At 39.9% G+C, this 27892-nt stretch overlaps 1 protein-coding gene across 1 annotated transcript; it reads right to left on the minus strand.

Annotated features, from left to right (window-relative positions):
* Positions 1–27892, minus strand: gal3st2 (galactose-3-O-sulfotransferase 2). The gene is made up of 4 exons (XM_084716309.1): positions 27725–27892; positions 6790–6894; positions 5863–6466; positions 1–1672 (listed from the first exon to the last, which is right to left on the minus strand). The coding sequence occupies exons 1-4, from the start codon at positions 27796–27798 to the stop codon at positions 689–691; spliced, it is 1767 nt and encodes a 588-aa protein (XP_084572435.1). The 5' UTR covers positions 27799–27892; the 3' UTR covers positions 1–688.

Consider the following 27892-nt stretch of genomic DNA (forward strand, 5'->3'; position numbering starts at 1 on the left):
CCGCAGATGCCCTCTCCTCATTTGGAACAATTAAAAAAAAGACACTGCCACTCAGAGAAACATGCATGTGGACATGAAGCCTATCATTACTTGGTGTTTCACATTATCTCACTTCTATTAGCTGAAATAACCCCAGCATTATAGCCAGGCAAACATTAGCACTAAGCATATGTCTCAGAGACAGAGTAGGGGTAGGCATAGCCTCCTGGGTATTTACACTCCATGAGTCATAATAGTCTCTCCCTTTGGAAGGCACGAATAAACAATGTAATCCTGACACTAGGATCATGCGATCAGAAAACGCTGAACTTTTTTGCAGATGTTCATCATCAAAAGAGGATGAACCATGTTCTTTTGGTAATAATATGACTTTTTCCTTTTTTCCACATCAGAGATATCTTATATAAATTCATGTTATTCACAGGATGAACCCTTTCAGTTTCAGACACTGAGACAATTCCTCTCCTTTAGAAAACATTTTTAGCTTAAATGTAGGCAAGACTGTAAGAACAGCCAAACAATATGTAGTTTGTTCCGTCATTTGGTGGTTTATAATGGACACTTCCATCTCTAGGGGTCACTAGCTGCTTCAGAATTTTCATAATTATAGAAAGTGAGCATTAGACGGAACAGCTGCTTTCATATCTCATGGTATTAACATTTAACATCTTGCTGTGGTTACTAGCACTCATAGCTGACTTGGTTTGTTGTAATCTTCTTTATGTGTTGACAGAGCACTTGTGGAGGCCTTCTGGTTCTTAAGATTTGAGTTTCTGCGGCTTATGAAGTGTCTGTGATGGGTTTCCCTGGCTATTCCGGTTCTGGCTGAGCGTTGGCGCTGTGCAGCAGCCATTCTAGCTGCTCGTCTATGCTTTTCAGCTAGCTCTGGGAACTGCTGGGTGTATAGCCGGTCTGTGTACTGCAGTTCTGGAGTTACAAATCTCTCACATTTTGTTTTGGTTTGTCTGTCTATGTTAGTGTTCAGGTTATAGCCCTGAATGACTGCTGCTCCATACTGGAACGGCTTCAGCCCAGCATCTTTTATCTGCGAAGGGTCAACCGCCCCGCCACCTTTCAGGCAGGTGTTTGCTAGCTTGGCCTGCAGCTCTCTCAGCTGAGATACTTCCTTCTTCATCTGCTCTTGGCCCACCAGATAATCCACCTTGTACCAGAAGGTGGTGTTAAAGTGCAGGTAGATCCTCCAGTCTAAAGCATTCCACCTCTTGATTTTCTCTGCAGTGTCTGGTGAAAGTCTGTGACGAGTTTGGTCACTGCGACTGTTGAGCTTAAAGGAAACCACGTCCTCCAGGGACCAGCAGAGGGCATGCTTGAGCAGGATCATGGACTCATCAAAGTATTCCGAAATAAGAATGAGATGGAAGTCTTCTTCAATGGCTGCAATAGCCATGCTGGCTCTCTCCTCAAGGTCCTCAGCCTCAGCTGCAACATTGTTGTTGAAGCCGAAGTCAAAAGCCATTATGTTGTGAGCGTAGTGGTTGTTGGGCAGTGATGAGTTGAAGCTTCTCCGGCTGTTGTCCAGGAACTCGTCCAAGCTGTTCATCTTATGGAAGGCTGGGATGGCCTTGTAGTACATAAAGATGGACTCCATCAGGGACACAGGATGCCTCAGGATAGAAAAGTAGAAGGTATCCATAGGCATCACTTTTTGTACCTGGGAAATATCACACAAAGAAATTTATTTTAGACTCTGCATTTTGAAAAAAATCAAGTTCTACTTCACATTCACTGAAACACATTTTAAAGACAAAAAGTCATTTAAGATGTTTTTGGGCAACTAAGTAGGGCCCACACAGTTTGCCTAGTCATGCCACGTTTAATTCATTTTAATTCATGTTGATTCCATACCACCTCTTATATGATCACATCTGTGCAGGTCAAACTGATCACAATATGGAAGCGCCTCAGACAACAGAGAGAGATGTGCTCAGAAGTAGTGACTTGTTACGCACAGAGTTCACTTTGCAAACTTTCAACAAAGAAGAAAATGTCAGAGGACTTTGACATTGAAGAGGAACATCATTTCTTTGCTTCAGCTGCGCTGTTTGAGTGAGAGCTTGTGTACCTGCTTCAGGTGTGTACACGTGGATCAGGTCTGAGAGGCTACAGTTGACATTTAAGCTAAAAACATGGTGTAAATGGTGTCTTTTTGGGTCAAATTTTAATGTTGTGGCTTATGGACACTTGGATTACACCACAAGACATTTCGTGGGTTTTTTTGTGTTATTTTTTCATATTTTAAAACTGGTCATCATTCATTTCAATTGTACTGGATTTGGCTGCAACGCTGTTTTCCACTGAAGTTCCAGGAGTGTTTTGTGAACTGGAGATCTTCACCCATCCTCACATCAGCACAGGGGTGACTAGATATTGAGTGAAATTTCATTTTTGTGTGAACTATCACTTTAAGCAGCCACTAGCACTTGTGCTTGGATCACTGTCGGCTTGCTCAAATTACTCTGCCTCTGATTGTAATATTTCTCATTCAGAGCCATGATTGCTGTGTTCTTAAAGCATTCATTTTCAGTAACTTCATTTTACCTCCGCTTACTATCTCATCATTCCAGTTTAGCTTGGAACTAGCGGTAATTAGGCAGATACTGAAACAAAAATAGAGGAAAGACAAAACTTATTTTAAATTTCATTTCAGTGATCTAATATTTTATGTAGTTTCATTCAAATTTTTTGTAGTATTTTGATGATTTTTTTTGGTTTGTTTTTAAATTAATTAATTTCATCAAAAAATATATTTATGATATTCCTCTGTGTATCACTAGAGGGGGCTCATATACCACCAGTGGTACACTTATCACAGTTTGAGAATCTAATGATCTAATCTAATCTGTAATGTATCCTCCAATTTAAACCTAAATCTAGCCATTTCCTTATAACCTTTTTTTTCTTTATATGTATTACACAATCTTGTTTTGCTCCCCAGTTCAGCAGGCGGCAGTAAAACCTCATGAAACATTCTGGATGGACTCAATGTGAAAAGCTCCCCTGCTCTGAACAATGGAGCACACTACAAGTGAACCTCTTCAGGAACATTTACTTCCCAGTAGTGTGATTTAAGTAGCCCTTTTACTTACTACAGCCAGAAACCAACAAACACTGGAGCCATTGTGTAAGTGGACATTAAGAAAAATGGTTTAAGTGTTCTGGAGGTAGTTATGCTAAAGCAAATGTTGTTAGCTGCTACCCTCCAGCAATACGTATGTTGCATTTGTAGTAATTTCTGCCTGACTTTCTTTTTCCCATCTTGATTTCAGCCTCAGAGAATTAAAGTGGGTTTTTTTCATATGTTGTTAGGTATTATGAAAAGACCCTAAATAGCCACAGTACACTGAATACTTCATTACTATAAGTGAATTTAAATAATAGTTGCAAGCAATGATTCTGTCCCAAACTTTCTGTTTGTATGAGCAGCTGATCCCTGTAAGTGGTTTCCACTGTATATGTGAGTATGTACCTTAAGTGGGGAGCACATCATTTGTGCACACCCTACAGCACACCCTGCCCCCATTAGTGGTCCACATGTGCAGACTCGCATTTAGGTTGCCTTAAGGAGGCCCAAATGCCAGCTCATCATTAAGCAAAAACAGTTCCACATACATATATATAAAGATAGATAGATAATATTATCTTATTAAATCCAGTTTTGCTATCTCATAAGCAATCATACACAGTACAGGATACAATGAAATTCTTAGTTGCCTAAATTCTAATAAGATAATAGATAGATAGATAGATAGATAGATAGATAGATAGATAGATAGATAGATAGATAGATAGATAGATAGATAGATAGATAGACAGACAGACAGACAGACAGAAAGACAGACAGACAGACAGACAGACAGATAGATAGATAGATAGATAGATAGATAGATAGATAGATAGATAGATAGATAGATAGAGCATCTGTAACCTGGCCAGTCAGATAACACTAATGAAAACATACTTATGAATATTATGTTCCATTTCTGACATATTATCCCACTAAGTCTGACACGCTGGACCTTTAAATACCATTAGAAAATATGAGCCACTATGAAACAATAGCAGGTTACAGGTGATCACCAAGCCAATATGTCTTTCAGAGTCCCACAAGAGCCCCATTAGGAACTTAGGGCCAATAAAAAGTGTCCTGTGCCATCATATTAACTCATCTTGATATCATATTAAGTACTCCACTAATGCCATGCTGTGGCCCAAACTGTAATCCACATTTTGTAGGTGGACACAAAAAAGTCTCACATGGGCCCTATGAATGATCACATTGGCTTCAAATGTAGCCCACCTTGGCCCCATTAGAGGCCCACATGTACAGGCCCTTTTGAGCCCACATGATCTGATTGACACATTTTGGACCTCACTCAGGTTTCCCCAATGGGTCTCAAATGCTAATTCAGTATTAACCAATGTGGGGCCCACATGGACTTGTTGACTGGATTCATTGGTCCAGAAAATTTTTGCACAATGTTTTTGGTTTTCAACCATCTTCATAGAAGATGTATTAACAAACCAATGTGTAGCATATACTGGCATCTAGTGATGAGTTTGCAGATTGGAAACAACTTGTCTCTCATGTAAGGTTGTATTTAGAGCCAGTGTTTGGTTTGTCTGGACTACTGTAGAAACACAGCAGTACTCCATAACATAACAGAGGACCCACGTCCTTATTTTCCTTTTCTTATTTTTAATTCTTACTTTCAGGTGATTTTACACTAATGAAAACTGCCAAAGTTGAAGTTGGGGATGCAGCGACCACTCATTCTTGGGGCAAAGCAGGAATAAATGCAGTTGTAAAATAGTCATAGACTAATAAATTTAATTGTGCATTTGACAGGAAATTAAAATAAAGTCATAGCTTGTTGCTATTTAATTTTCATGCTGTGTCTTGTTGCTCTTATGTGTTACCAGATGAGCACAACCAAGCACAAAGTGCCTCGAATTTAAACACCTCTGATCATTAATACCATTAGTACAGTAACTTGTGGCTCTGCCATCTGAATGAGACACACAACATGTGTGCCACCAGCTTTGTGTGGAAATACTTCACAATATTAATATTGAAATACTGAAACATCGGATGGATTTACCTTCAGCAGCTGGCTGTGACAAAAAACACCCCTCACAGAAGAAGGATGACAAAATCTCCTGAAGAATCCATCCACAGCCTCACACAAAGTGAGTGAGAACTTTTATAGTTTTACTTTTGAACTTTCAGTGATCATTAACTTTATTAAGCCAACTTTGTTGAACATTGAAGCGCACACGGTGACAGCCATCTACTGCGCTTAGCAGCACCTTCTGAATGTAAACAGACTTCGGAATCCGTCTTAGCTCAATAACATGACATCGAAAACACCAAATGACTTGATTTAACGAATTTCGTTAGATTAAAATATGAAAAAATGTAAAATATTATTTCCATGAGGCTATTGAGTCAGACAGTGACAGATCACAGACATTTCATCCTCACATGCAGCCACAGCAAAGGTCAAGCTGCACGCAGCCTGCAGAGTTTTATGTTCATTATAATGTTGATTAATGTTGACATGACATTCTTCTGCCTCAGCAATAATTATTAATATCACCAGATAATAGACTAAAGTGGTCATGTGATCATAATGTGTCATTTTCGGGAAAATATTAATCCCTACCCCTCATTTCATCAACATCATATAGACCAATACTTTTTACCACCCCAATATTCAACTCAAGTCAGCGCCTATGGTTATATCCCTTATGTCTTACATACTGGTCCTTTAATTGAGCATTAGACAAAATAATTTGTTTCAACATTTAGCCCATATGGTCCTCACAGACATGTAAACTCACCTCAGATTTTCTGAACCTCATGTGGTTGCACATGATGTGGAACTCGCTCACACTCCCACTCCTGACACCTTCCACAAAATGTGAAGCAAAGAAGATTGGGTAAAACAACTGGCTGTGTTTGTTCAGAGGAAGGGCAAAGGTCAGGTTCCTGCTATCACCATAGCGATAGAGGATGTTTAAAATGGTGCTGCTGGCTGTTTTGTGTGTCTTGAGGAAAACAATGTGAGACTTGGGGTGACAGGTTGCTTTAGTGTGGACAGTGTTGCTGTAAGTGGGAGTGTTGAGCCTGTCTGTGCTTGCTGTTTCTTTCCGAGTGCTGTGGAAGACCAGAGAACCTGGAAGTCCAACACTCGCCTTGTCTCTGTGTTTTGTCAGAAGCAGGTTTATGGGCGAAACTCTTCTTGCCCGAGATCCCGTGACAGCCTGCTCATTCTGATCATGAAGATCCGCAGTTCTTTCTGTCTGTATTGTGTCTGACTTCACCAGTGAAGACTCTGGGGACTCTGAAGAGAGGGGGTCTTCCCAGACATGTTGCACAGTGGGAAATAGGTGCTCCTTGTTGACGGTGAATCTCAAATATGGGAGTCCTGTCAGCTTGTCATTCCTGGAAGAAGTCATAAACACAGTCAGTATGATGTAATATAATGTAGAGCACTGAAATATTATACAGGTGAGTCCTTCAACTTTTTTAGGTTCCAAAATAGTCACTACACCAGCAAAGGAACTTATATTGTTGTCGGTTTGCTGTGTGAATTAGATTGCGGTTTACACAGCGTTTGTAAAATTTAGAACCTTGTCTTGTGGGGAAGGTGATAAACTTACATAAAAAAATGAAAGAAAAAAAAACCCTCACATATTTACTACTTGACTGTAGTCAAAGGTTTGTTATCATAGTGTGTCCATGCAGAGATGTGAGTGTGACTTCACCTGGCCTGGCGGGCTACAAAGGTCTGAATGGCAATAAAGACCACCAACAGGATGACTAATATCCACAGAGAGTGGCGCCTGCTGCACAGCCCTCTCCTCACACACCTGCAGGGGGCACAGCAAACACACACACATACACACACACTGTTGAAAGCATTCCTGGTGAAGCCAGATATAGTTCTGATATAGCTGTTTAAATACAATATGATCTGGTGTGGTGCTGTCATATAATTTCATGGATTAAAACATTTTGATGGTTATTAATCATAACTATTATCTTTCCCATCTGCAGCATTTTTCAGCTACAATCCAGAAACAGAAACAGTTTGATGTGATGGTTTGAACATTGTGAACATCAATCAACATTCTTGTTCAAACTGGACCGAAACGTTTTTGGATTGAAAATCTTAAAAATTGATGTAGAGATTGTGACAGCAGCTGCAGATGGACAGCCACCTCATGGGGAGACTTGGTTCAGAGCGGAGGTAATGACAGCATAAGAGAACATCCAGTAACCTTTCACCATCACCGGTCCTCCAGCAACTCACGCTGCCTCTGGCTGAAACAATATATCAAAATATGATGGAATGGAATGAATTTTCCATTTTAGCAGACTCTCAAAACACCGCAGTCTCTATTCGTGGTTTCTCAGGCGACAGATGATCACCACACTTAGAAACTCTCTGCCTCCAATACACACATTTCTTTACTGTTCTTTTCTGCTCATTTAAACCTTTATTGTCTACAAAATATTCTATTAAGTGAAAATCTTTAAATCAGGCTGAATAACTACTACAAGCTTCAATTCTGTTGTTCAGGATTTACTGGGAAGAAGTTATATCAAATGTGTCAAGACCAAAACCATGTTACATAACACATTTTTTATTGATGTTTGCACCTGAAGCAAAATCAACTACTTCTTTATAAATCTGACCAAAGTTTGGAGGATAACGATGTACAGCTGTTGTTTGGCACCTTCATCACACACTCAGGAATGCTCTGTGGATATTTTCCCTTGAAAGACAGAGAAGATTACCTTCAATGACAGAGCTTTTGAAAGTTCAATGATTTTATTAATAATTATTCCATTTATCCCTCCATGACAACCACAGGAGGATTAAGACTGGGGACAGTTTGTGCTTATTATGAACTACAAAAAAGAAAAGATTTATAGCATCTTAGTCCAACACTAAGCAGGCAAAACATAAAACTACCCAGCCAATTGTCATCCCTACCTGTCATGCCCCTTTGGCATCTCATAATTGCAGTTTGGTTAGGTATAGGCACAAAAACAACATAGGTAGGTTTAGGATGAGACCATGTTTGGGGCCACAATAAGCACATCACGTTATATATATGTCATGTGACCTCACTGAAGTGGCTCACAAGACGAAAGGCACATGAGCTTTATGTATCTTACAACTTTTAATAACATTGGTTTCACTCAGGACAAGAACCCCGCTCTCCTGAGTAAAAGTCCTGTGTTTGTTTGAGCCATCCATCCACCTCACCTCCTCCAGATGTGGACTTCTTCCTTCTTTATACTACAGGGTGCATACAGCTGCAGATGGGTTTTCTTGAAAACCCCAGTACGTCTCTGTCAGCCATTAACAGGTACCATGCATGTCTGTAGGGGCTGTAACAACGCGTCAGTATTTAATGAGTTCAGAATGAGGATGGGCTGAACTTCTCCAGGACACCAGATACACAAGGCCCCCAGAACAGTGGGTTCACTCAGTCATTTGCTTTGTTGTAAACTAATTTACTCTAAATTTAATTTTTGAAATTGCAAGTGCATGCTTGACATTGGAAACAACAGCTAACAAAACAATGTCATCTCAAGGTCCAAGCTATTCTTTCGCCTACATCAGACAGTCCTTTATCAATTGAGCAAACTAATTTACTGACTAAAAGCAGAAAAATGTCTGAATGAAGCCTGAGTTGAGATTGTTTAAACAACTGTGGTAGTGGTAGTGCACTCTGACATTGTGACTCTTCCAAATACAACCAACGAGATGACAGCTGTCTGTGATGTTACTTGAACATGATCCATGATGGATGATGTCCAAACCATTCTTGATATTTGGGTTCTGACCCATCGTCCTCTGAAGGATTTTTGCCAGTGCCTTGTTTTGGCTTTCACTGAAATACATACTAGATAAAACGTCTTTGCTCTGTTGACTATTTTTTGTTTTCAATTTTCCTGTCACTGTCCTGCTACCCAGTCTAGCTGATGACATAAACCAGCTCTGTACTGTTCATGTATAGAGCCTGAAGATTCATTCTCTGGAAATCATAATGATCTTTACCAGATGTCATGTCCAGTAATAAACAAGATATGCTCTGGACCACAGTGGACAGAGAGCAACAACCTAACTATACAGCATTAGTATGCTTAGGCCGTGTTGTTGTTACAGCCAAAAAAAAGTAATCCTCTTCATGATTAATTCAGCTAGTGGTTAAATAAATAACAAGAAATGCTCCTTTGTATATTGTATCACCCCGCAACCTCCAAAACACTGATGCAAATCTCTCTGTATTAACCCAGACAGCAAGTCTCTCGAGCACCCTGAGTCTGTCTCTGTGTCAGTGTATGGATTTGTTGTTGGAGTGATACTGAGTCTTTTCTGCCAACATGAAGTCCTGGCACTACTTAACAGCTGTGAGTACTGATAGAATAAACACAAGTCTAGATTAGTTTATTTGCAATGCACCTTTCATCAACACCGCAATTCAAAGTGCTTTACAGAAGACATAAAGGCATTCAGCAAAGAAATAAAATATTAAAACTATATAAAAAGACATAAATAGGAGGGATGTACTTCACTCTGCTGGCCTTAGTGGGGGACTCAACAGCTGAATCTGAATGAGCTGCAGCTGTGTGAAAGAATTTTTAGAGAGATTTGTAAATACAGCGTTATACTAGTTGAGCCACTGAAGATAAATGGTTGTTTTTTCTAACGCACGCTGAAATATGGGTGTTGAAATTTAGAATATGACTTTGAAATATGACTCAGCCAAGATTTTCTGGTCCATCCATCCATTTTCTTTTGTTTGTCCGGGGTCGGGTCACGGTGGCAGCAGACTAAGCAGAGTCCAGATGTCCCTCCACCAGCAATGCTTTCAGCTCTGAGGCCAGAGGAGATCTGAGACCCTGGGGTAGTTCTGGGTCTACCCCAGGGTCTCCTCCCAGTAGGACATGCCTTAAACAAGCATAGAGGAACAGGTCCAGAAGGCATCCTAATCAGCCAGTGCCAGAACCACTTCAGCTTGCTACTTTTGTTGCAGAGGAGCAGCGGTTCTACTCCGAGCTCCCTCCAGATGTCTGAGCTCTTCACCCTGTCTCTAAGGCTGAGCTCAGACACACTACGAAAGAAAATCATTTCAGCCACTTATACCCGTGATCTCATTCTTTCAGGCACCACCCAAAGCTCATGACCATAAGAAAGGATTGGGTTTCTCTTGACCTCAATGGTCCAGTACAATGCCCACATTACTGCTGACGCCATATCAATCTGCCTGTCGATCTCACACTCCAATTTGCTGTCACTCGTGTGCAAGACTAAGAGATACTTGAACTCCCTCCCAACCTGTGGGGAACAATTTTTGGGCAGAGAATCACGGCCTCAGTCTTGAAGGCGCTGACTCTCATCCTGGCTGCTTCTCACTCAGCTGCTTCACAACTGTGTGCTGTGAGTCACGGTCTGAGGAAGAACAGAACCGGACACTCTTTTCAACCCAGCTGCGCTTTGAGATCCTGTCCATGAACATTACAAATAGGACTTGAGACAAGGGGCAACCTTAGTGGAGCTCAACACCCACTGACAACATGATTTATTTTGTACGAGGATACAGACACAGCTCTCACTTTGGTTATACAAGGGCCAATGGCTTGTAACAATGGCCCCAGCACCCTTACAGCAACCCCCAGAGGATTCCCAGGAGTACAGGGTCATAAGTCTTTTTAAAGTCCACAAAATACATGGAGACTGGATGGTCAAACTCCCATGACTCCCCTTGTTACCCTACAAAGATAAAGAGCAAGTCCGCTGGTCCACTGTTCCATGGCCAGGGCAGAATCCACATGTTTCCTCTTGAATCTGAGGTTCAGCAGTCAGTCAGAGCCTCCTTTCCAGCACCCTGGAGTAAATTTTCCTGGCAGGCTGGCCAGTGTGATACCCCAATAAGTGGGGCATAACATCTGGTACCCCCCCAACACAGGTACCCGACACTGAAGAGGTGTGTCAGCAAAGACTAGTCCAACACAGTTCACAGCCTTCAGCATCTCAGGCTGAATCTCATTCATATCCATTGCTTTGTGTCGAAGGAAATTCTGGTCAACCTCAGAGACCTCTGCCAGAGATATGGGTGAGGCTTCCCCCGAGTTTTCCAGCCTTTCTAGTAATATGTTGTGGTCGACTGTGTCAACTGCAGCACTGGGACCTGATAATAAGACAAAAACACTGAAGCTTTTCCACTGACTGTATTTAAGTGGATGTCATTCAAGACGTTAACAAGAGCAGTCTTGGTGCTGTGGTGTGGCCGAAATCCTGACTGGAAAACATCAAAACAATTGTTTTAGGCCAGAAAGCTAAACGGTTGAAAAACAGCCTTTTCAGGGGTTGTACTTAAAAACAGGAGCTTTGATGTGGAGCTTTAACTGTTCATTAGTGAGTTGTCTAGATTGTTCTTTTTTTAAGAGTGGCTTAATAACTGCAGTTTTCAGGACCTCTGGGAAATAGCCGCAGAGCAGAGAAGTGTTGTCTATTTGTAGATCTGAAGCCATGCAGTTAAAAACATTGTTGAAAAAGCCTGCAAGCGTAATGAAGGCAGCAAGAGGATTTCAATTTCTTTAAAGATTTTAGAACTGATAGATAGATAAGAACATTTGACAAGCTGTCAGTTTCTCTATATCAGTCATATGGTCTGTGTTGTCCTTGCAACTGTCTGTCTGTCTGTCTGTCTGTCTGTCTGTCTGCCTGCCTATCTATCTATCTATCTATCTATCTATCTATCTATCTATCTATCTATCTATCTATCTATCTATCTATCTATCTATCTATCTATCTATCCATCTATCTATCTATCTATCTATCTATTATCTTATTAGAATTTAGGCAACTAAGAATTTCACTGTATCCTGTACTGTGTATGATTGCTTATGAGATAGCAAAACTGGATTTAATAAGATAATATTGCAAATAGCTTTAATATGGTAAACATATATATAAATATACAGTAATTTGATGTTTTTTGATTACATATCAATGAACTCAACACTTGTTGCATACTTTTCATAGTAACATCTTACCAGAGAATGGAGGATGGGGGGTGTGTCCATTTAGCCATTAGAAGACTTAAATGTTTAGGGAGAATTAAAGGGTTAGCTCACCCAGAAATTTAAATTTAGTCATTACTACTCATTCTCATGCTGGTTGAAGGTCAGGTTTAGTTTTTAAGTCCTCAAAACACTGCTGGAGTTTCACAGGAAAAACTGAAAGTGAATGGTGACTGGTTTTCAAAAAGACATTGTTTTTTTACATTTGAAAACTGGTCACCATTCACTTCCATTTTTAGAAGATTCTACAATGCTGTTTTCCTGTGAAACTCCAGCACTGTTTTGTGGACTAAAAACAAACCTGACCTTCAATCAGCATGAGGGTGAGTAGATAATGACAGAAATTTCATTTTTGGAACTATCCCTTTAAGCTTCACTGATGGTAGCTTAACAAAAATTTTAAAAATGAAGTCAATAAACAGGATTAACTGCAATAATTGGAGATAGCAGAGAAAATCAAAAATAAAGGTTTGTCTGTAATATAAGCCTTTTTCAAATAAATGTTTGGTTCAATAAAAGCCCTCTTTCAGAATTTGCAGAAGTCCAATTTAAAATGTCAAACATTAGCCATTTCCTGCTTTCTCCACATATCTTAGTCTAAGGATCACATAGCTGGGACCCCCTCATGTCCATGTCTGTCTCCACACAGCAGCCATTGGTTTGTCATGTTCTAAAGGGTTCTATAAACAGAGCTGAGCAGCCAGCCACAGCTCCAACCACAGCTCCACATGGGAAAGAAATGACTGATATGGTTCGCTAAATCCAAAGTGCTACATGCACTGATTGAGACAGTGATATGATTCTGTCTTTTTATCACAGTGGCAGCTAGTCGCGCAGACAGAAGTATTTTCGACATGCAGGAACACTCATCTAGCATGAAGTATATTTTAATGCACAACCAACAAATGATACATGTCCTGATCTACTCTACAATATGTAGATCAATTCTGTGCTCCTCCTTCATCCACTAATCCAGCAGCTTCATCACCCCATGTTTGACTGATCACATCACCACTGTCAAATTACAACTCTCACTGTCAGGATCATAGAGACGCTGGTAAGACAGAATTCATGTGGAGAGATTATCTGCTTGGAAAAAAACAACAAACAGCAAAAATAATAATGCTCACCAAAGTTTTCACAGTCTAACTGTGTTTAAATGATAAAGCTGCGGTTGTTCAATATTTTTTTCATTGTCAATAAATCATAAAAATACCCAAACCAACAATGTGTTAGCATGTCTCTCAATAATTCTCTACCCTGTCTGAGGCTTTCAGCTCCCAGCTCAGTGGTTCCTACTGATCTTTTTTGGCTTGGTCAGTGCCCCTATGCCTCAAACTATGATACTGTAGGTACTCCTCTGGCTTTATGTTTTGATGTGCCATCGAAGTCAGGTGATGTAGTTTAAACAGCGAGAAAGTCCATATATTGTATAAAACAGGTGGGGTGGATGGATGGCCTGGATTTTATTTTATTTATTTATTTATCTTTCTTCCTCACTCCCTAATCTATATGACATATCCCATGTTTTCACGTAAGTTATAGCAGCTAACTGGCAATGACTAAACAGGAAACACAGCGTTACTCTAAATGAATTACGGATTTCTCTGGTTTGAATGAGTAGTACACAACTTGAAAAACTTGTAACGTAAATCTTGCATTTTTAGTTGTGTTAAATACTGTATGTACCCATTACATGTGCCAAAATGAGTACAGCAGTCCAAATAGCAAGTTGGAGCCATAGACTGTATATAAAAATAGGCTGTAATCGTGTTTAATGAACGATCTATGGTTGAGGCGAGTTGTTTCCCCCCACCCGCTCCTCCCCTGACACGGCAGAGACAGGCAGGCTGCAGGAGTTCCACAAGGGCACAGGATGCGCACAACCTAGTAAACTGACCATAACAAGCAAGTCCTCCATTGTAAGTTGAACAGCTGTTCATGACTGTCAGTTGTCTCCAAACTCCATTAATACATTATACAAACATACATACATACATAAAGATTTCTTATGACTCATAAACAGACACAGTTACCCATTCTAGAAAAATACCGCTTTGATTAATGTGACATACAAAACCAGCCCAGAATGGAAAGTGTTCATGTCAAGTGAGGCAAGTGTTTCAACTTAACATGTTTCCTTGAGCTCAATATGAAATGTTATAGCTTTAGCACGAAGCTAGTTCCCCAAATATAACCATAAAAACTCTTTAGCATATGTGTCATTATGCTAACACTTTAAGCTGTGTTTCTAGAGGTATAAAGGGGCATAAATAAAATGAAATGCTTTATGAATTGAATATGGTCAGGAACATACAAGATTGGGTTTGTACGGTTCAAAGCAAGCTCAGTCTGTGTTACAGTCTCAGATCTGAAGGGTGATTTTCATACTGTATGGAAATGAGGTGAAATTGCAAATGCTTTGATATGTTGTGAAAACTGGTCAGCCGTGATGTGAAGTGAGACCCTCCTCTGACCCTCAGTGTGCTGTTAGGGTAGGTGGGCACAGAGTGTTTGCAGACATCAGGACTTAATGAGGGTAAAAAGCCACAGGTTTCCCGGGGCTACAGCAACATCTGGAGGCTGGTCTGCTCCTCCTCCAGGCCTCCGTCTGCAGCCCGCAGAAAACACACATGAACTTTTCACCCCTGCGTGTAATTTAAGAGGGAGCTCCAGGTAGGCAGATCTGTCTTTTTGAAGAATTTTTGGCATCGCTCAGCCGGCAGTGGGCTGGAGCTCAGTCGGTGTGAGTGCAGATCGATGTGTCCTAACTCACAGAGGAATGGACTGACACGGCTTCCAATCTGTCCCTGGACACAGATATCCTCTCTGCCAGGTCACCCTGAACCCAGAAATCACATTTATGATCTAACTAAACACTGGACTGCTGATCTGAAGCCTTGGGAGAATGTGAAACCAGCACAGCCCACACAAAGGCATGTAACAGCAAGTACAATTTAATATTCAAATACTCCTCATCCCCAATTATTCCCTATTGCAAGCAAACAAAGGCTGATCATATGTTACATTCAGTATGATGTCCATTTCCACAGCTTTAATAGCATCAATATAACAACGCTCAATAATTATCTCTAGTACTTTCAACTTTGCTCAGTCCATCCAGCAGATATTTCACATTAAATGCCTACCGGGAATGTGAAGAATGATGTCCTTTGAGCTGCTTGGAGGCTTTTGATGTACTACATCTGTTCAGGAAGCACTGTTTCGTATTATTAACTATTTACAAGATCAGTTAGGATTGAATGTTCATTCTCTACAACTCCATCTGCTGAGGAACATTGTGCCATAAAATCAAAAGCTTTAAAACAGTTCCTAAATGAACTAAATCAGAATATTTTATCCTGTTTCCAGGGTCAAAGCCAACATGTACAAGACAACCAATCTGGCATATGACGATGTCCATGGTGAAACATCGCTGATGGACAATCAGCACTGACATCAATGTTCTTGGGGAGAGTAGGGGGTTAGCTAACAGAAAAGTCAACTTACACACCACGTCTCCAGTATATTCACCTCCACTTCCCACTGTCACTCTGACAGCAAGGTCCAGCTGTATCACTCAGCCGAGAAAACCTCCAACAGGAGCAGTCAGGTCTACTCTCACACTCGCCAGACACATCCTGCTACTGGGTTTAAACGGGTCTTTGTCAAGTTAAGCTTTTAGTTGTGTTAAGTGTAAAAGTTAGCCAAGTAGCTAAAGTTAAGAAGCTAAGCTATAAAAACTAGGTCTGGACAGCTTGGTAAAAAAAAAGTCATATTGCAATTATTTTGACTGAAATTGCAACTGCAATTGTGATTAGTGGAAATAATCAATTTTGCGATTTAAAAATGTTCATGTTCACAAAAAAAAAGGATTAAAATCATGATGGTGTTTTCACGTTTTCTTTAATCTGTAGAACAAGATTTTTAGTCCAGGTCATCTCTACAGCACTACATTCATTCATTCATTTTCTGTAATCGCTTATTCCCAAAAGGTCACTGGAGTCTATCCCAGCTGACATTGGACGAGAGGCGGGGTTCACCCTGGACAAGTTCATCACAGGGCTGACACATAGACAGACAACCACTCACACTCACATTCACACCTACGGGCAATTTAGAGTCACCAATTAACCTAGCATGCATGTCTTTGGACTGTGGGAGGAAGCCGGAGAACCCGGAGAGAACCCACGCAGACACGGGGAGAACATGCCAAATCCACACAGAAAGGCCCTGCTCCAGCCAGCTGGGAGATCAAACTCAGGACCTTCTTGCTGTGAGGCAGCAGTGCTAACCACTGCACCACCGTGCCGACCTGCAGCACTACAGTACCTCATTATAATGCTGTTTTCTCACACATTTTTACTTTCTCAAAAAATTGCAATTTGGATATTGCACTTGGCCATATGCAATTTCATTGCAATTGCAATGAATTGCGCAGCCCTGATGAAAACAATAGCAGCATGATTGAAAGATGCACACTAACAGTTGCTGAAAGAAAAGAAACACCGCTGTCACAAATGTAACTGTGTCTTGGGTTCACCAAAGCGGACAGGTTTAATAAAGAATATAATAAACTGGACATGTAGATGTAATGTTAACTGCAGCTTCTTTTTTCCCTCTCCCACAAGTCAAAAACAAAAGGAAACAGAAGATGACACACCACCTCAAACACAGAGTGCTTTTAAATCACAATGTTACGATGGTAGAGGGCTCAGTGGTTGACGACTGTCAGCCATTGGTGATGGATGATGGCATCGACCACTGGCCCAACTCTAGAGAAGACAGAAACCTGAAAACGTGCACATCTACAGCTGTAAGAGAACAAATCAAACTCATCATGTGGTACAATCAAAAGCTCCAACACAACTACTAAATGGATCTCTCGATGAGATTTTCTTTTGTCAACTATTGATGCTACAGTGAAAGCTCAGTCAGAAGGACTATACTATAGCATGCTTTGGCTGTACTTTTTTCACTCATCTACTCATTCCTGTCATGCATGCTCACTATTCCTGCTGTCATTGTCTCACGCTGTTAGTTGTGTTATCAACTCACAGCGGTACGCCTTCATCAGTAGTCTATCATCTTGCTGCTGTCTTTTTAAATATGTTTTAAAGATGTTTCTTTCTCTTGTTCAAAGTCCTGTGTCCATCCACTCGACTTCCTCTCTAAATGGAAGATAACTATTTATATTATTATTTATTCATTATTTCAAAATTCCACTTAATTGATTAATTTCACACAATTGAAATCAAATACCACTCCCGTCAGTCTCACCCACGGGCTAAATAATTATAGAAAGGTACAGTTAGTAGCTACACATTTTTTTTAAAACTGCAGCAGTCTAACCTACAACAACCCAAACTGCACAATATCAAAAGCAAAAAAAGGGAGGAGACATTAATAATTACTGCAGTCTGCAGCACTGTACCGTAAATCATTATGTACCATAAAAACTGTTAAATAAGACTCAATGATCATGTTTGCAAACCTTAGGCTACGTCTTGGTGCAAGCTGTTTTTCAGACCATTTTTTAATCAAAATACACTTTTAAAAAGTGATAGAGATAAAATCAGCCATTTAAAAATATTGTTGGGGATGTTTATGGCTAGAGTAGTTTGTGTCTTAAAAGGACAGTTCATCCCCAAAATTAAAAGTACATTGTTTCTCCCCTGCCCTGTAGTGCTGTTTATCCATCTAGATCAGGGGTATTCAATTAAAATTCAATGAGGTCCAGTTAGAGAAAATTTCCTAAAGCAAAGGTCCAGAACATCATAATGTCTAACTTTCTTGAGTGGGCCGAACCAGTAAAATTTAAGTATAATCTATCGATTATTCTACCGATTAATCAAGTAATCAGATAAGAAATATTGTTCTGCATTTTTTTCTCTTACATTACTTTTGCTTTATTTAACAACAATGGTAACATACAAAAGAAAAGATAAGACAGGTCTATTAAATGAACAACTATAAATTGCTAAAGTAAAAGTAAAAAGACTCAGCAAAGTAACTTTACTTTTAATGTAGATTTACTTTTACTGTTTTCACTTTACTTTCTTTTTTTTTTTTTTTTCAAGTACAAAGGTAAAAGTAAAGGTAGTAATGTCTGCAGAAACCACAAACAGAAGATGGATCTAACTCTTTTAACTGAAACAGTCACCAGAATGTTTTGTTCACATGTTAAAATCACAACATGTTTCTTCTGGAGCAGGACAGACGCTCCCAGACCCCCAGAGGACAGGGGACAGAGGACAGAGGACAGGGGACTGGTTTACCAACATGACACCTTTTTCTCCTCTTATGAGTTTGCACGTCTGTATTTAGTCATCAAAAAATACCAACAAGAATACCATTAAAGTACAACAACAGCAATAAAAATGTTGATTTTTCAAAAAAGGAAACAATAACATGCAAGATTTTTAAATTTAAATACCTAAGTAAAGAATGTGAGTATTTTTCCATCACAGCAGGTCAGTGATCAGTGTTTCAGTGACTCTCTGTGGATCAGTGAATAGTTTTATTTATGGCGGCCCGCCACATTAAAAACATCGGCACCATGACATGATTTTCTATTTTGGGAGCTGAGCATCTTTTTCGGTAGTGTCTAGAAGGTAACGCTTTATTTGCACAACTCTCACGAGATTTGTATTCGTTATTTCTACTAAAATAATCAAACTTGCGCGATCTTTCGCGGGTCTAGGGTTCCCTTCTAGACACGACCCTCTGTCTCTGTCAAACTACAGACAGCAGACTGTCTGTAAACAGCACGATGTTACACTCTGCAGTGTTTCACACAAAGACTTTATTTGTGTGGACACCCAGGTTTGGTTTTTATTTTTTTCGAGAGGACGACGGTATCAGTGATTGATTAGTGATCAGTCTGCCCTCCTCTCCTCCCTCACCTGTTCACTCTGCTGTGAGAAGGTCTGAAAGTTTCTCACAGAGTTTTACGTACAGGCCTCCTTATACAGTTGTTTAATTTTATAAGTGCATCTGGTTGGTGTCGATGTCATTAACCATCACGTTAGTTTCTGTTGTGATAAACTCCGTCATTAACAACAGTCTCCTCCACACGCAGCTTCTCTGCAGTTGGTCTGTGCGTTTCCTGATCAGATAAACCAGCGCTGGAAAGACTAGAAAAGTTGCGCCAATAGAAGCGTCCCGTAAAAAAATAAAATCTCTTAATAATTTATTGGTTATAGGTGCGGGTCCGTATAGGACGGCGTGTGGGTCCGGACTCGGACCGCGGTCCGCCATTTGGGGACCCCTGATCTAGATTATTCTGGTGTGAGTTGAGATATCTGATGTAGAAATGTCTGCCTTTACTCCAATATAATGGGACTAAATACCACTCAGCTTGTGGTGCTCAAAGCACCAAAGCATACATTTGAACAACTCAACACCAGTGTCTTTCCAGAAATCCTGACCCAGTTACTTAAAACAATTCACAGACCTTGTTGTGCGTAGTTTCATGTCGGAACTAATTTCTTTCTGCTGAAGAATCCAAAGGAACTACTTTCTTTCGATTAGAAAGAAAGTAGTTCATACATGATTTCTAGAAAGCAACATTGCTGTTGAGTTTTTCAAAGGTATTTTTTGGTGCTGTGAGCATCACAAGCTGAGTGACATTTAGTCAAATTATACTGGAGAGAGAGCCGACATTTCCACAGCTGATATCTCCAAAACTCTGCAATTCAAAATCTACATGGATAAACTGCACTAAAGGACAGACTTTGGGGTGAACTGTCCCTTTAAGTGTAAATAATATGAACTATTTTTTTCTGAACTTTTATACTTTAACTGTAACCTTGTCCAGCTTGCTCCTCTGTGTTAAATTAAGGTCATGTCTACGAAGCAAACTTGAATCTGACAGAAGAGGTTGAGCCTACAGCTCTCTCTCTGTCCTGCCTCATGCCTAACGTCTCTCGACCAGAGAGAGGTCTGAGCTATTTCAAATTATTTAAATCAGAAATTTAAAAAGGTGTTGGAGATGTGCATGGCTAGAATACTTTGTATCTTAAAGGGACAGTTCACCCCCACAATCAAAAATACATATTTTTCTCCCTTGGCCTGTAGTGCTGTTTATCCATAGATGTTTTGGTGTGAGTTGCAGTTTTGGAGATATCAGCTGTAGAGATGTCTGTCTTCTCTCCAATATAATGGGACTAAATCTCACTCTGTTTGTGGTGCTAGAAGTGCCAAAAAATACCTTTGCAAAACTCAACAGCAATATTACTTTCTAGGTACTACTGTCTTTCTATTAGAGAGAAAACAGTTATGATAGATTCTACAGCAGAAAGAAAGTAGTTCCTATATGAAACTGCTCACAACAAGGACTGTGGATTATCTTGAGTAACAGGATCATGATTTTTGGAAAGACACACCACAAGCCGAGTGCCATTTAGTCCCATTATACTGGCAAGATGGCAGACATCTCTATGGCTGATATCTCCAAAACTCTGCAACTCACAACAAAGAAATCTAAATGGACAGATAGCACTAGAGAATTTGGGGTGAACTGTCTTGTTACACAGGAGAAGAAAAACACATTCTTGATTAATCCTCTTTAGGGGGAAATTCAGGATTGAGGCTGCTTGCTGCGCTCTCATCAGTCCACCATTTCTGGCTTCTGGACCTTTCTGGAGTTGATTAGTTTGGCCTATTGTCTTCTAGTTAATGGGTTACAGTCTCACACCACATAAGACTAGACAGGTTTTGGGTTGTATACAAGCTGCCCTCGCACAACAAGCCCAACCAACTCCAGCTGCTGTGTAACCGAAGCCATAACCACAACTCTGCAGAATGCTGAGGTTCGGTTTTAGCATTATGGTACCAGCAGAAATGGCATTCCCTCAAATTAAAGGGAAAACATCAGTGAACTGTTCTGTCCAGACTGACGACATAAAAGAGACCTAAAATGTCTGTTCTGCCTTTGACGTGTTGCAAAACAAACTTTCTGGGTCCAGCCCATAGCACTGTCTGACCTTGGACTGGACTTGAAGGTAACAACAGCGACCCACATCCGCACAAACTGGAATACTGTTACACTTATCAGATCAAATCAGCAGACTGTAATCTGATGCTGATAAGCTAACACTTCACACTGGCTGGAACCTGTGATAGGATATCAGCAGAGCTGAGTGACGTGGGCCTGCAGACACTGAGCTGGCCTTTTGATTCGGTGCTGTTCACATGACAGTTTGATGGTGCACTGGATTTGGAACATTGAAATGACTGTTTTTAATTTGTGTTTCAGTACAAGGATATGTGAGCATTCCAGCAGGCTGCACTGAGCCACACTATACTTCACTCTGACACACTTCCTGACAGTCATTTAGTTTCACAGGAAATGACTCTAATTGGTTTAATTGCAGTGAAATGTATAGTCAGGGGAAAGAAATACTCAGCCCGGGTTTATGTTAAGAGATCTTTGGAGGTCCACAATTTTGGACTCAACCTACATAAATTAAACTTATCTGAAATAGACTGCAGAACAGTCAGAGCCACATACACCTGAGGATAATCCACCAGATTTAAAGTGCAGTTGTGAACGCTGGCAGTAATATAACACTTCAACAACGCTGAGGTATCTTTAGCCGATAATGCTATCTGTATTATTGATGCAAGGAGCAAATGTGGCTATTTACGCCCACATGACAGGCACAAACCACAATCTTTTCCTAAAGTAGTTTTTTTTTGCCTGTACCTAACCAACCTGTGACTGAAAACTGAAAATGATCATTTTAAAAAACTGAAAGTAATGATAAATTATAAGCAGTGGTGAACCGTGAGTATTAGAGCTGGAACTTCAGTTTGGCCAAACACTCTTAGCTTAGCCAGACACACCAAAAATGCAGCAAAATGGAAAAAGATTTTGCTGAAATGAGCAGCAGGCAGCAGGTAGTTTGTGACATGTGTTTCCAGTGTGTAGTTGCCACAAAAAAAATCCAGTAGAGGGCAGCAAACACCACACATTCATAGCAGAATAATTTTTTTCTATAGTTTTCTTTACTTAAACTTGTATTAAACAGTAGATAATTGTCATTTACTCTGTTGGTATTGTTTCAGTAAGTTATAATTAAGATTGTTTTTGATATTAAGAGCTGTAATAATTTATAAGAATCATTCTGAGTTTCTCTGTTTCAGTAACACACACAGTTACATGTAGCACAGATTTGCAGTTCTATTATTTCTCTCTACCAACACAGCTCTGTCTGCTGTGCTGCACTGTTGGAAGGAGATTTAAAAAAAGAAGATTCAAATGTCTGAAAATTGTTTTCTAACAGACTCGTGGACGAGTGTAATCTCAGTCTCCTAAATAACAGTCCTTTTCAGATCCTCCACTACGCTGCGAAAGTCTGTCTTGAAAAAGGCAGCACTATCAAGCAACTGCTTTGACTGCTTTGTCTCAAGCAAAATGTCTCTGTCCTTCAGGAGGGCTTAACCAGCCATCCATTTAAATCAAATGTGATTAGGCCTGTGCGGTATACCGGTTCGTACCGAAAATCAGTCTTTATTTTCGTTATGATATGAATTTTTCATATACCGCCAACCGGTGAATAGCCCAAACAACGTCCAGAACGTGCGCGGTGGGAAAGTGTTTCAGCGGGGACCCATTTCACTGCTGCACACCAACACCACAGGTGTGCTTGCTTGAGCGTGTGTACTAGGGATGTTCCTGGTGACTAATTTCTCTGTTGATTAAATGCAAAATTTAATTTAGAATAGTCACTAAGAAAACACAAGGCAGAATTTATTAATTTATAATGTTAAACACTGTCCGAAAAAAAGACTGTGTGTATTAAGAGCCATTTGAAGACTAATGTCTTCACACTCTACAATCGCCAAATTGTACTTGAAATGCCACTGAAATGTGCGCTACTTCACGCTGTGCAATACAAACCTTACACGCTGACGCTTCACCTTTTCAGACTGAAGAGGGTCACAGTGTCTGCAGGTAAAGGACCCAGAGCTAACGTTAGCTGCCAGCCTGACACACAGTGTGGCTAACGTTAGCAGTGCTAGCAGCAGCAGCAGCAGCTCCGCCTGCAGGTTTATGTCTGTGTATGTGCTTAATGTGGTCACATTTCTCCAGTCGAGTGAATATATATCAGCTTATTCTGTCACAGTCTACATTCATCTGTCGGACTTCACTGATGTAAACATCCGGGGTTGCCACGGCAATCGGTTCATACGCGCTGAGTGAGTCGGGGCTGCCGTCTGACAGAGCCACAGCCCTGACTAGTGCCGTGCATGCATGAATGAAATATTGACAAATATTTTATTTTAAAATATTTTAAATGACTAGTATTTCTGGTGCCGACTAGCGTGGATGGGGACGTTTAATTGTATAGTCATCCATGTGATGGTAACCATACTTTGAAGGGGTCATGCTTTTACCTGTGTGTGGACATGAAAAAAACATGATACAGTCCTTATGACAGTAAAATGGGCTGTTTAAAGACAATCAACTGCAGTAATTCTGTTCTCGGTAGAGGAAAATGTGGGTAAGAACACTGTTGCATGAAAAAAAAATACCATCAAATACCATGAAACCAATATGATTTAAAAAAAAAAAACGTGATATGAAAATTTTGTCATACCGCCCAGCCCTAAATGTGATTTGGTTAATTCACCTGTTGCTTCCTAAACAAACACACGGGCTGTGGTCTTCTGTCCCTGTGATGAAGTCCTAACCAATGAGTCTGCCTAGAGACAACACTCAAACCCTTGTCTCCCACAACCTCTTCTCCACTGACACTTTGTTGCTCTTCATTGCTGAACTAAGGGGCCAGGTGCATATAGCTAAAAAGCCCCCATGTGACTATTCTCATCCAGGTGCAAATAGACTCTATGTTATTTCATTGCAAATTTGTGGGTTTTAGCAAAGCAGAAGGATTTTACATTTCACAAATAAAAACTTGCTGGTGGTGGACATTTTAGCAGCTGACTGCAGTATTTTTGGACTCATAACATGAATAAAGGTTTCAGCATCTCTGCCCAGAGGAAGGCTTTGGAACACTATTTACAATGCTGGCAAATAAAATGAGCAGTTCAATAAAGGTGAACAAATAAAATATAAACAATCCAAGTAAGTAAACATTTCAGAGATGTTATTTTTGGTATATTTTCTGATAATGGTGAGGGCTGAATTGTAAAGAGTCTCTCTATAGGGCTTTTCCAAATGCAGTGGTGCGTTAATGTACATTTCCATTACCGGAATATTAACGTTATTATGAGTAATCCTCTGGAGGTGGACCCCCTCCAGAGTCCTGTCAAAGTCAATTCAATCCCCCACCATGTAGAGTGGCAGGTTGCAGTCATACTTGCTAACCTTGAGACCTCAAAAGCAGGGAAGACTTCAAAGTCTCCCCCAAAAAGTTAAGCGTTTCATAGACTTTGTTTCCTGTATTAGTTTGTCCAGGGTGAACCTCTCGCCCGATGTCAGCTGGGATAGGCGCCAGCCCTCTGCAACCTTTCCGGAATAAGTGGTTTCCTGCATTTTGTTGACTTGTAAAGAATCAACAAACTTTGCAAACAGATGCCTGCAGATGACTCATAGCTGACAGTTACTAGTTACAAAAAACACATTAGGACTGCTGCATTTAGCTTTATCTAATACTCTCATTTCAAATTTGATTGTAATCACACATATAATGAGCATTTTACAAATGTTTTTCTAAGGCTATATATTAGGCTGCTCCTAAAATTGTAAACCTCTTCTTTAAAATAAAAAAAATAATAAAAAAAAAAAAAGGTGTAAACATTTGTCAGACATTAGGAGAAATCTGGAAGAATTGTGATGCTGGGAGGAAACCAGGAGAGGGCAATGAAAAAAGAGAATCTCCTGGGAAAATCAGGAGGGCCAGCAATGATGTTTCAGCAACATCCTTAAAGGGATAGTTCACCATCTTTACAGACAAGCAGTATGGAGGCTTTTTTTCAGTTGTTTTTTATGTTTGAAAACTGGTCACCATTCACTTCCGTTGTTTGGGAGATTCTGCACCACTGTTTTCCTGTGAAACTCCAGCAGTGTTTTGTGGACTAAAAACTAACTCTGACCTTCAATCAGCATGAGGGTGAGTAGATAATGACAGAAATTTCATTTTTGGGTGAACTATCCCTTTAAAAAGCATCCACTGCTATGACACAGGAGATACTTTATTAGTTCCAACTGTGTCTCAAGAAAAGCAAAGAGAAAAGAGAAAGACAAACTATCAGCTCCACGATGAAAGGCACGCCTTCAGGCAGGTAGCCCCGATTTAACTGGGAATTTAAATTGCTGCCAAGTCAAACTAAGTCAAGCCAAGCCAGCACACGTGTGTGGAAAAGGACTAATAAAATGCTGATTACGACTTCCTACCCTGCTCTGCACTACAGCACCTGTGACAGGTTAAAAAAAAGTCAAAGACAACAGAAAACCATGTCGAAACAGAACTCATGACTGGCAGCAGAATTTATCATTTCAGTTTATATGATGTTCACATGGTGCATATTCCCAAATAAAAGTTTAATCAGTTTACCATAAAGTAACTGACACACTGAAAATCTGAGAACTATTCCAACACACAAGCACTGGTTCATCTCTCACACAACAATCCAGACATCCCAGTAACTTATGAAGACACTTTTTGCTGAGATCAGAGATATTAAACATTTGATTTTGTGTAAACTGGTTTTATTATTATTATTTTGACAGTTTTTTGATATCCCTTTCTTATCAGTGTTGTCAGTGACGGGCTTATTGGAAGTGGTTAGACTGAGATGATAGCTGTATGACAGGGATGTAACGATAACCAACTCAAGGTACGATGATAGCAGGATATAAAGTCCATGATGCAATATATATCCTGATATTAAAAAAAACAAAGAGAAATAATAAATTGAAAAATGTCCTTTTATTATTCGATTTATGTACAGCATTTTACTTCATGTAAAATCTGTTTTTCATTTAACTTAAATTGCTCCTACTTTTCTATATTTAATTAAATTAATAAAAAAAAAAAAAAAAGCAGCCATGATCTGAGCATGTGCAAAGAATTGGGCTGAAATTCCCTTGGCAAGAAATGTTTTCCTAAATTATGTGTGTACACAAACAATGCAGCAGTCAGTAGCAGCGCTTTCATAAAATAAAATAAAAACAACAAATGAATTAACCATGAGTTGTCCAGTATGGTATTTAATTTTTTTTTTTTTTTTTTTTTGAAGCTTGATCATTTTAATTTGCTTTTAAAAATCTCTGTAAACTATATCATGTGTATCACTGTTCTAGTTGGTCCGATTGTTTCTATTGTTTGTTCTGTTGTTTCTATCTATTTTTTTTCTTTAGAAATAACATCTGTTCACTGGTATTTAAATACCAGGGAGCACTGATTGACTGATTGATCATTTATTCCATTAAATGTCCAAGGGGACGTCTGACCAGAGGAAAGCAGCACATCTATATTTGAGAAGGAGGAACAAAAGAGAGGTCAGTTTTCTTTCATAAATAATATGTAATATATTGATTGTAAAATCTATTGAAAGCTCATGTTTTGCCAGTCCACTAATCGATTGATCAGCTGATCATTTCAGCACTACAACTCAGATCTCAGCTCAAAATAAACACACACACACACACACACACACACACACACACACACACTTTTAACTCAATTGAGCCCAGGCTTGGGAAATAATGGATTACATGTAACAAGATTCTGTAACTGTAACTGTATTCCATCACAGTTACAATTAACAAGACATAATCAGATTACAGATTTATTAGTAGGGTTAAGATTTTAAAATAAAGAACGGTATCCTACCATGCACAGTGCACACACAGCTATCAATTCATTATCATGACCGCTAGTGAAAAAATGCTTCACTGGGTGGAAATTTCAACATTTTTGTCTTTAAATCAATCAATCAATCAATCAATTACAACCAACAAAGGAAGGAACAGCTGGACAAACTAATAAACCTACCAACCAACAAAGTGAAAATTCTCTGATTTCATCTTCTTAAATGTGAATATTTTCTGGTTTCTTCACTCCTCTCTGACAGTAAACTGAATATATTTGATTATAGTTGCAGCCCTAAAACCACAGGCTTGGCAATTTTTCCATATTTTATTTTGAGGTAATCTAAAAGTAGCGTACAGTAATCAAGTTATATTACTTTATTATTGTGATCCTTGAATTTCATTACTGACTACAGATTTTAAAAGGTAATTATTAACTATATTAGAATACATTTTTAAAGCAACCCTCTCAACCCTGACTGAGCCCGGGCATTTTGATTTAAAACCGCTTATGCAACTTAAATACAGTTGAAAGTGACTTTGTACGCGTCAACAACAGAAGTGTTAGTCATGATACGGAGGAGCGGAGCCTGCATGAGTTGAGTTTGGAGCGTCAGTAGTTGTCTGGAGAGTGAGGAAGAAGAGCTGCTGAGTGTCGGTGAGGAGGAAACATTAGAGCAGCTGTCAGTCAGCAGTCAGGATGGTGTTTACTGAGGAATGATGACCTGAGACATTCAGGCTGTCTCACGGTCTACAGACGCTCTAACAGCGCGGTGCAGTGAACAGAGGAAGCAGAAGATGAGCGGACTTACGAGGCTGCGGAGCTCACAGGCTGCTCTCTGCTCCATCTCAGCGGTGAGGACAGCATCTCCCACAAACCCCTCATATATAGTCCCGCTCCGAGCCGAGTCCGACCCGACTGTCTCCACGATCACTGTCCTGTCCCGACCTGTCTGCGTCCTCTGTCTCTGTGTGTGTGT

This window comes from Lutjanus erythropterus, chromosome 4, assembly GCF_056507025.1.
Source record: "Lutjanus erythropterus isolate fLutEry1 chromosome 4, fLutEry1.hap2, whole genome shotgun sequence".
Lineage (NCBI taxonomy): Eukaryota > Metazoa > Chordata > Actinopteri > Lutjaniformes > Lutjanidae > Lutjanus > Lutjanus erythropterus.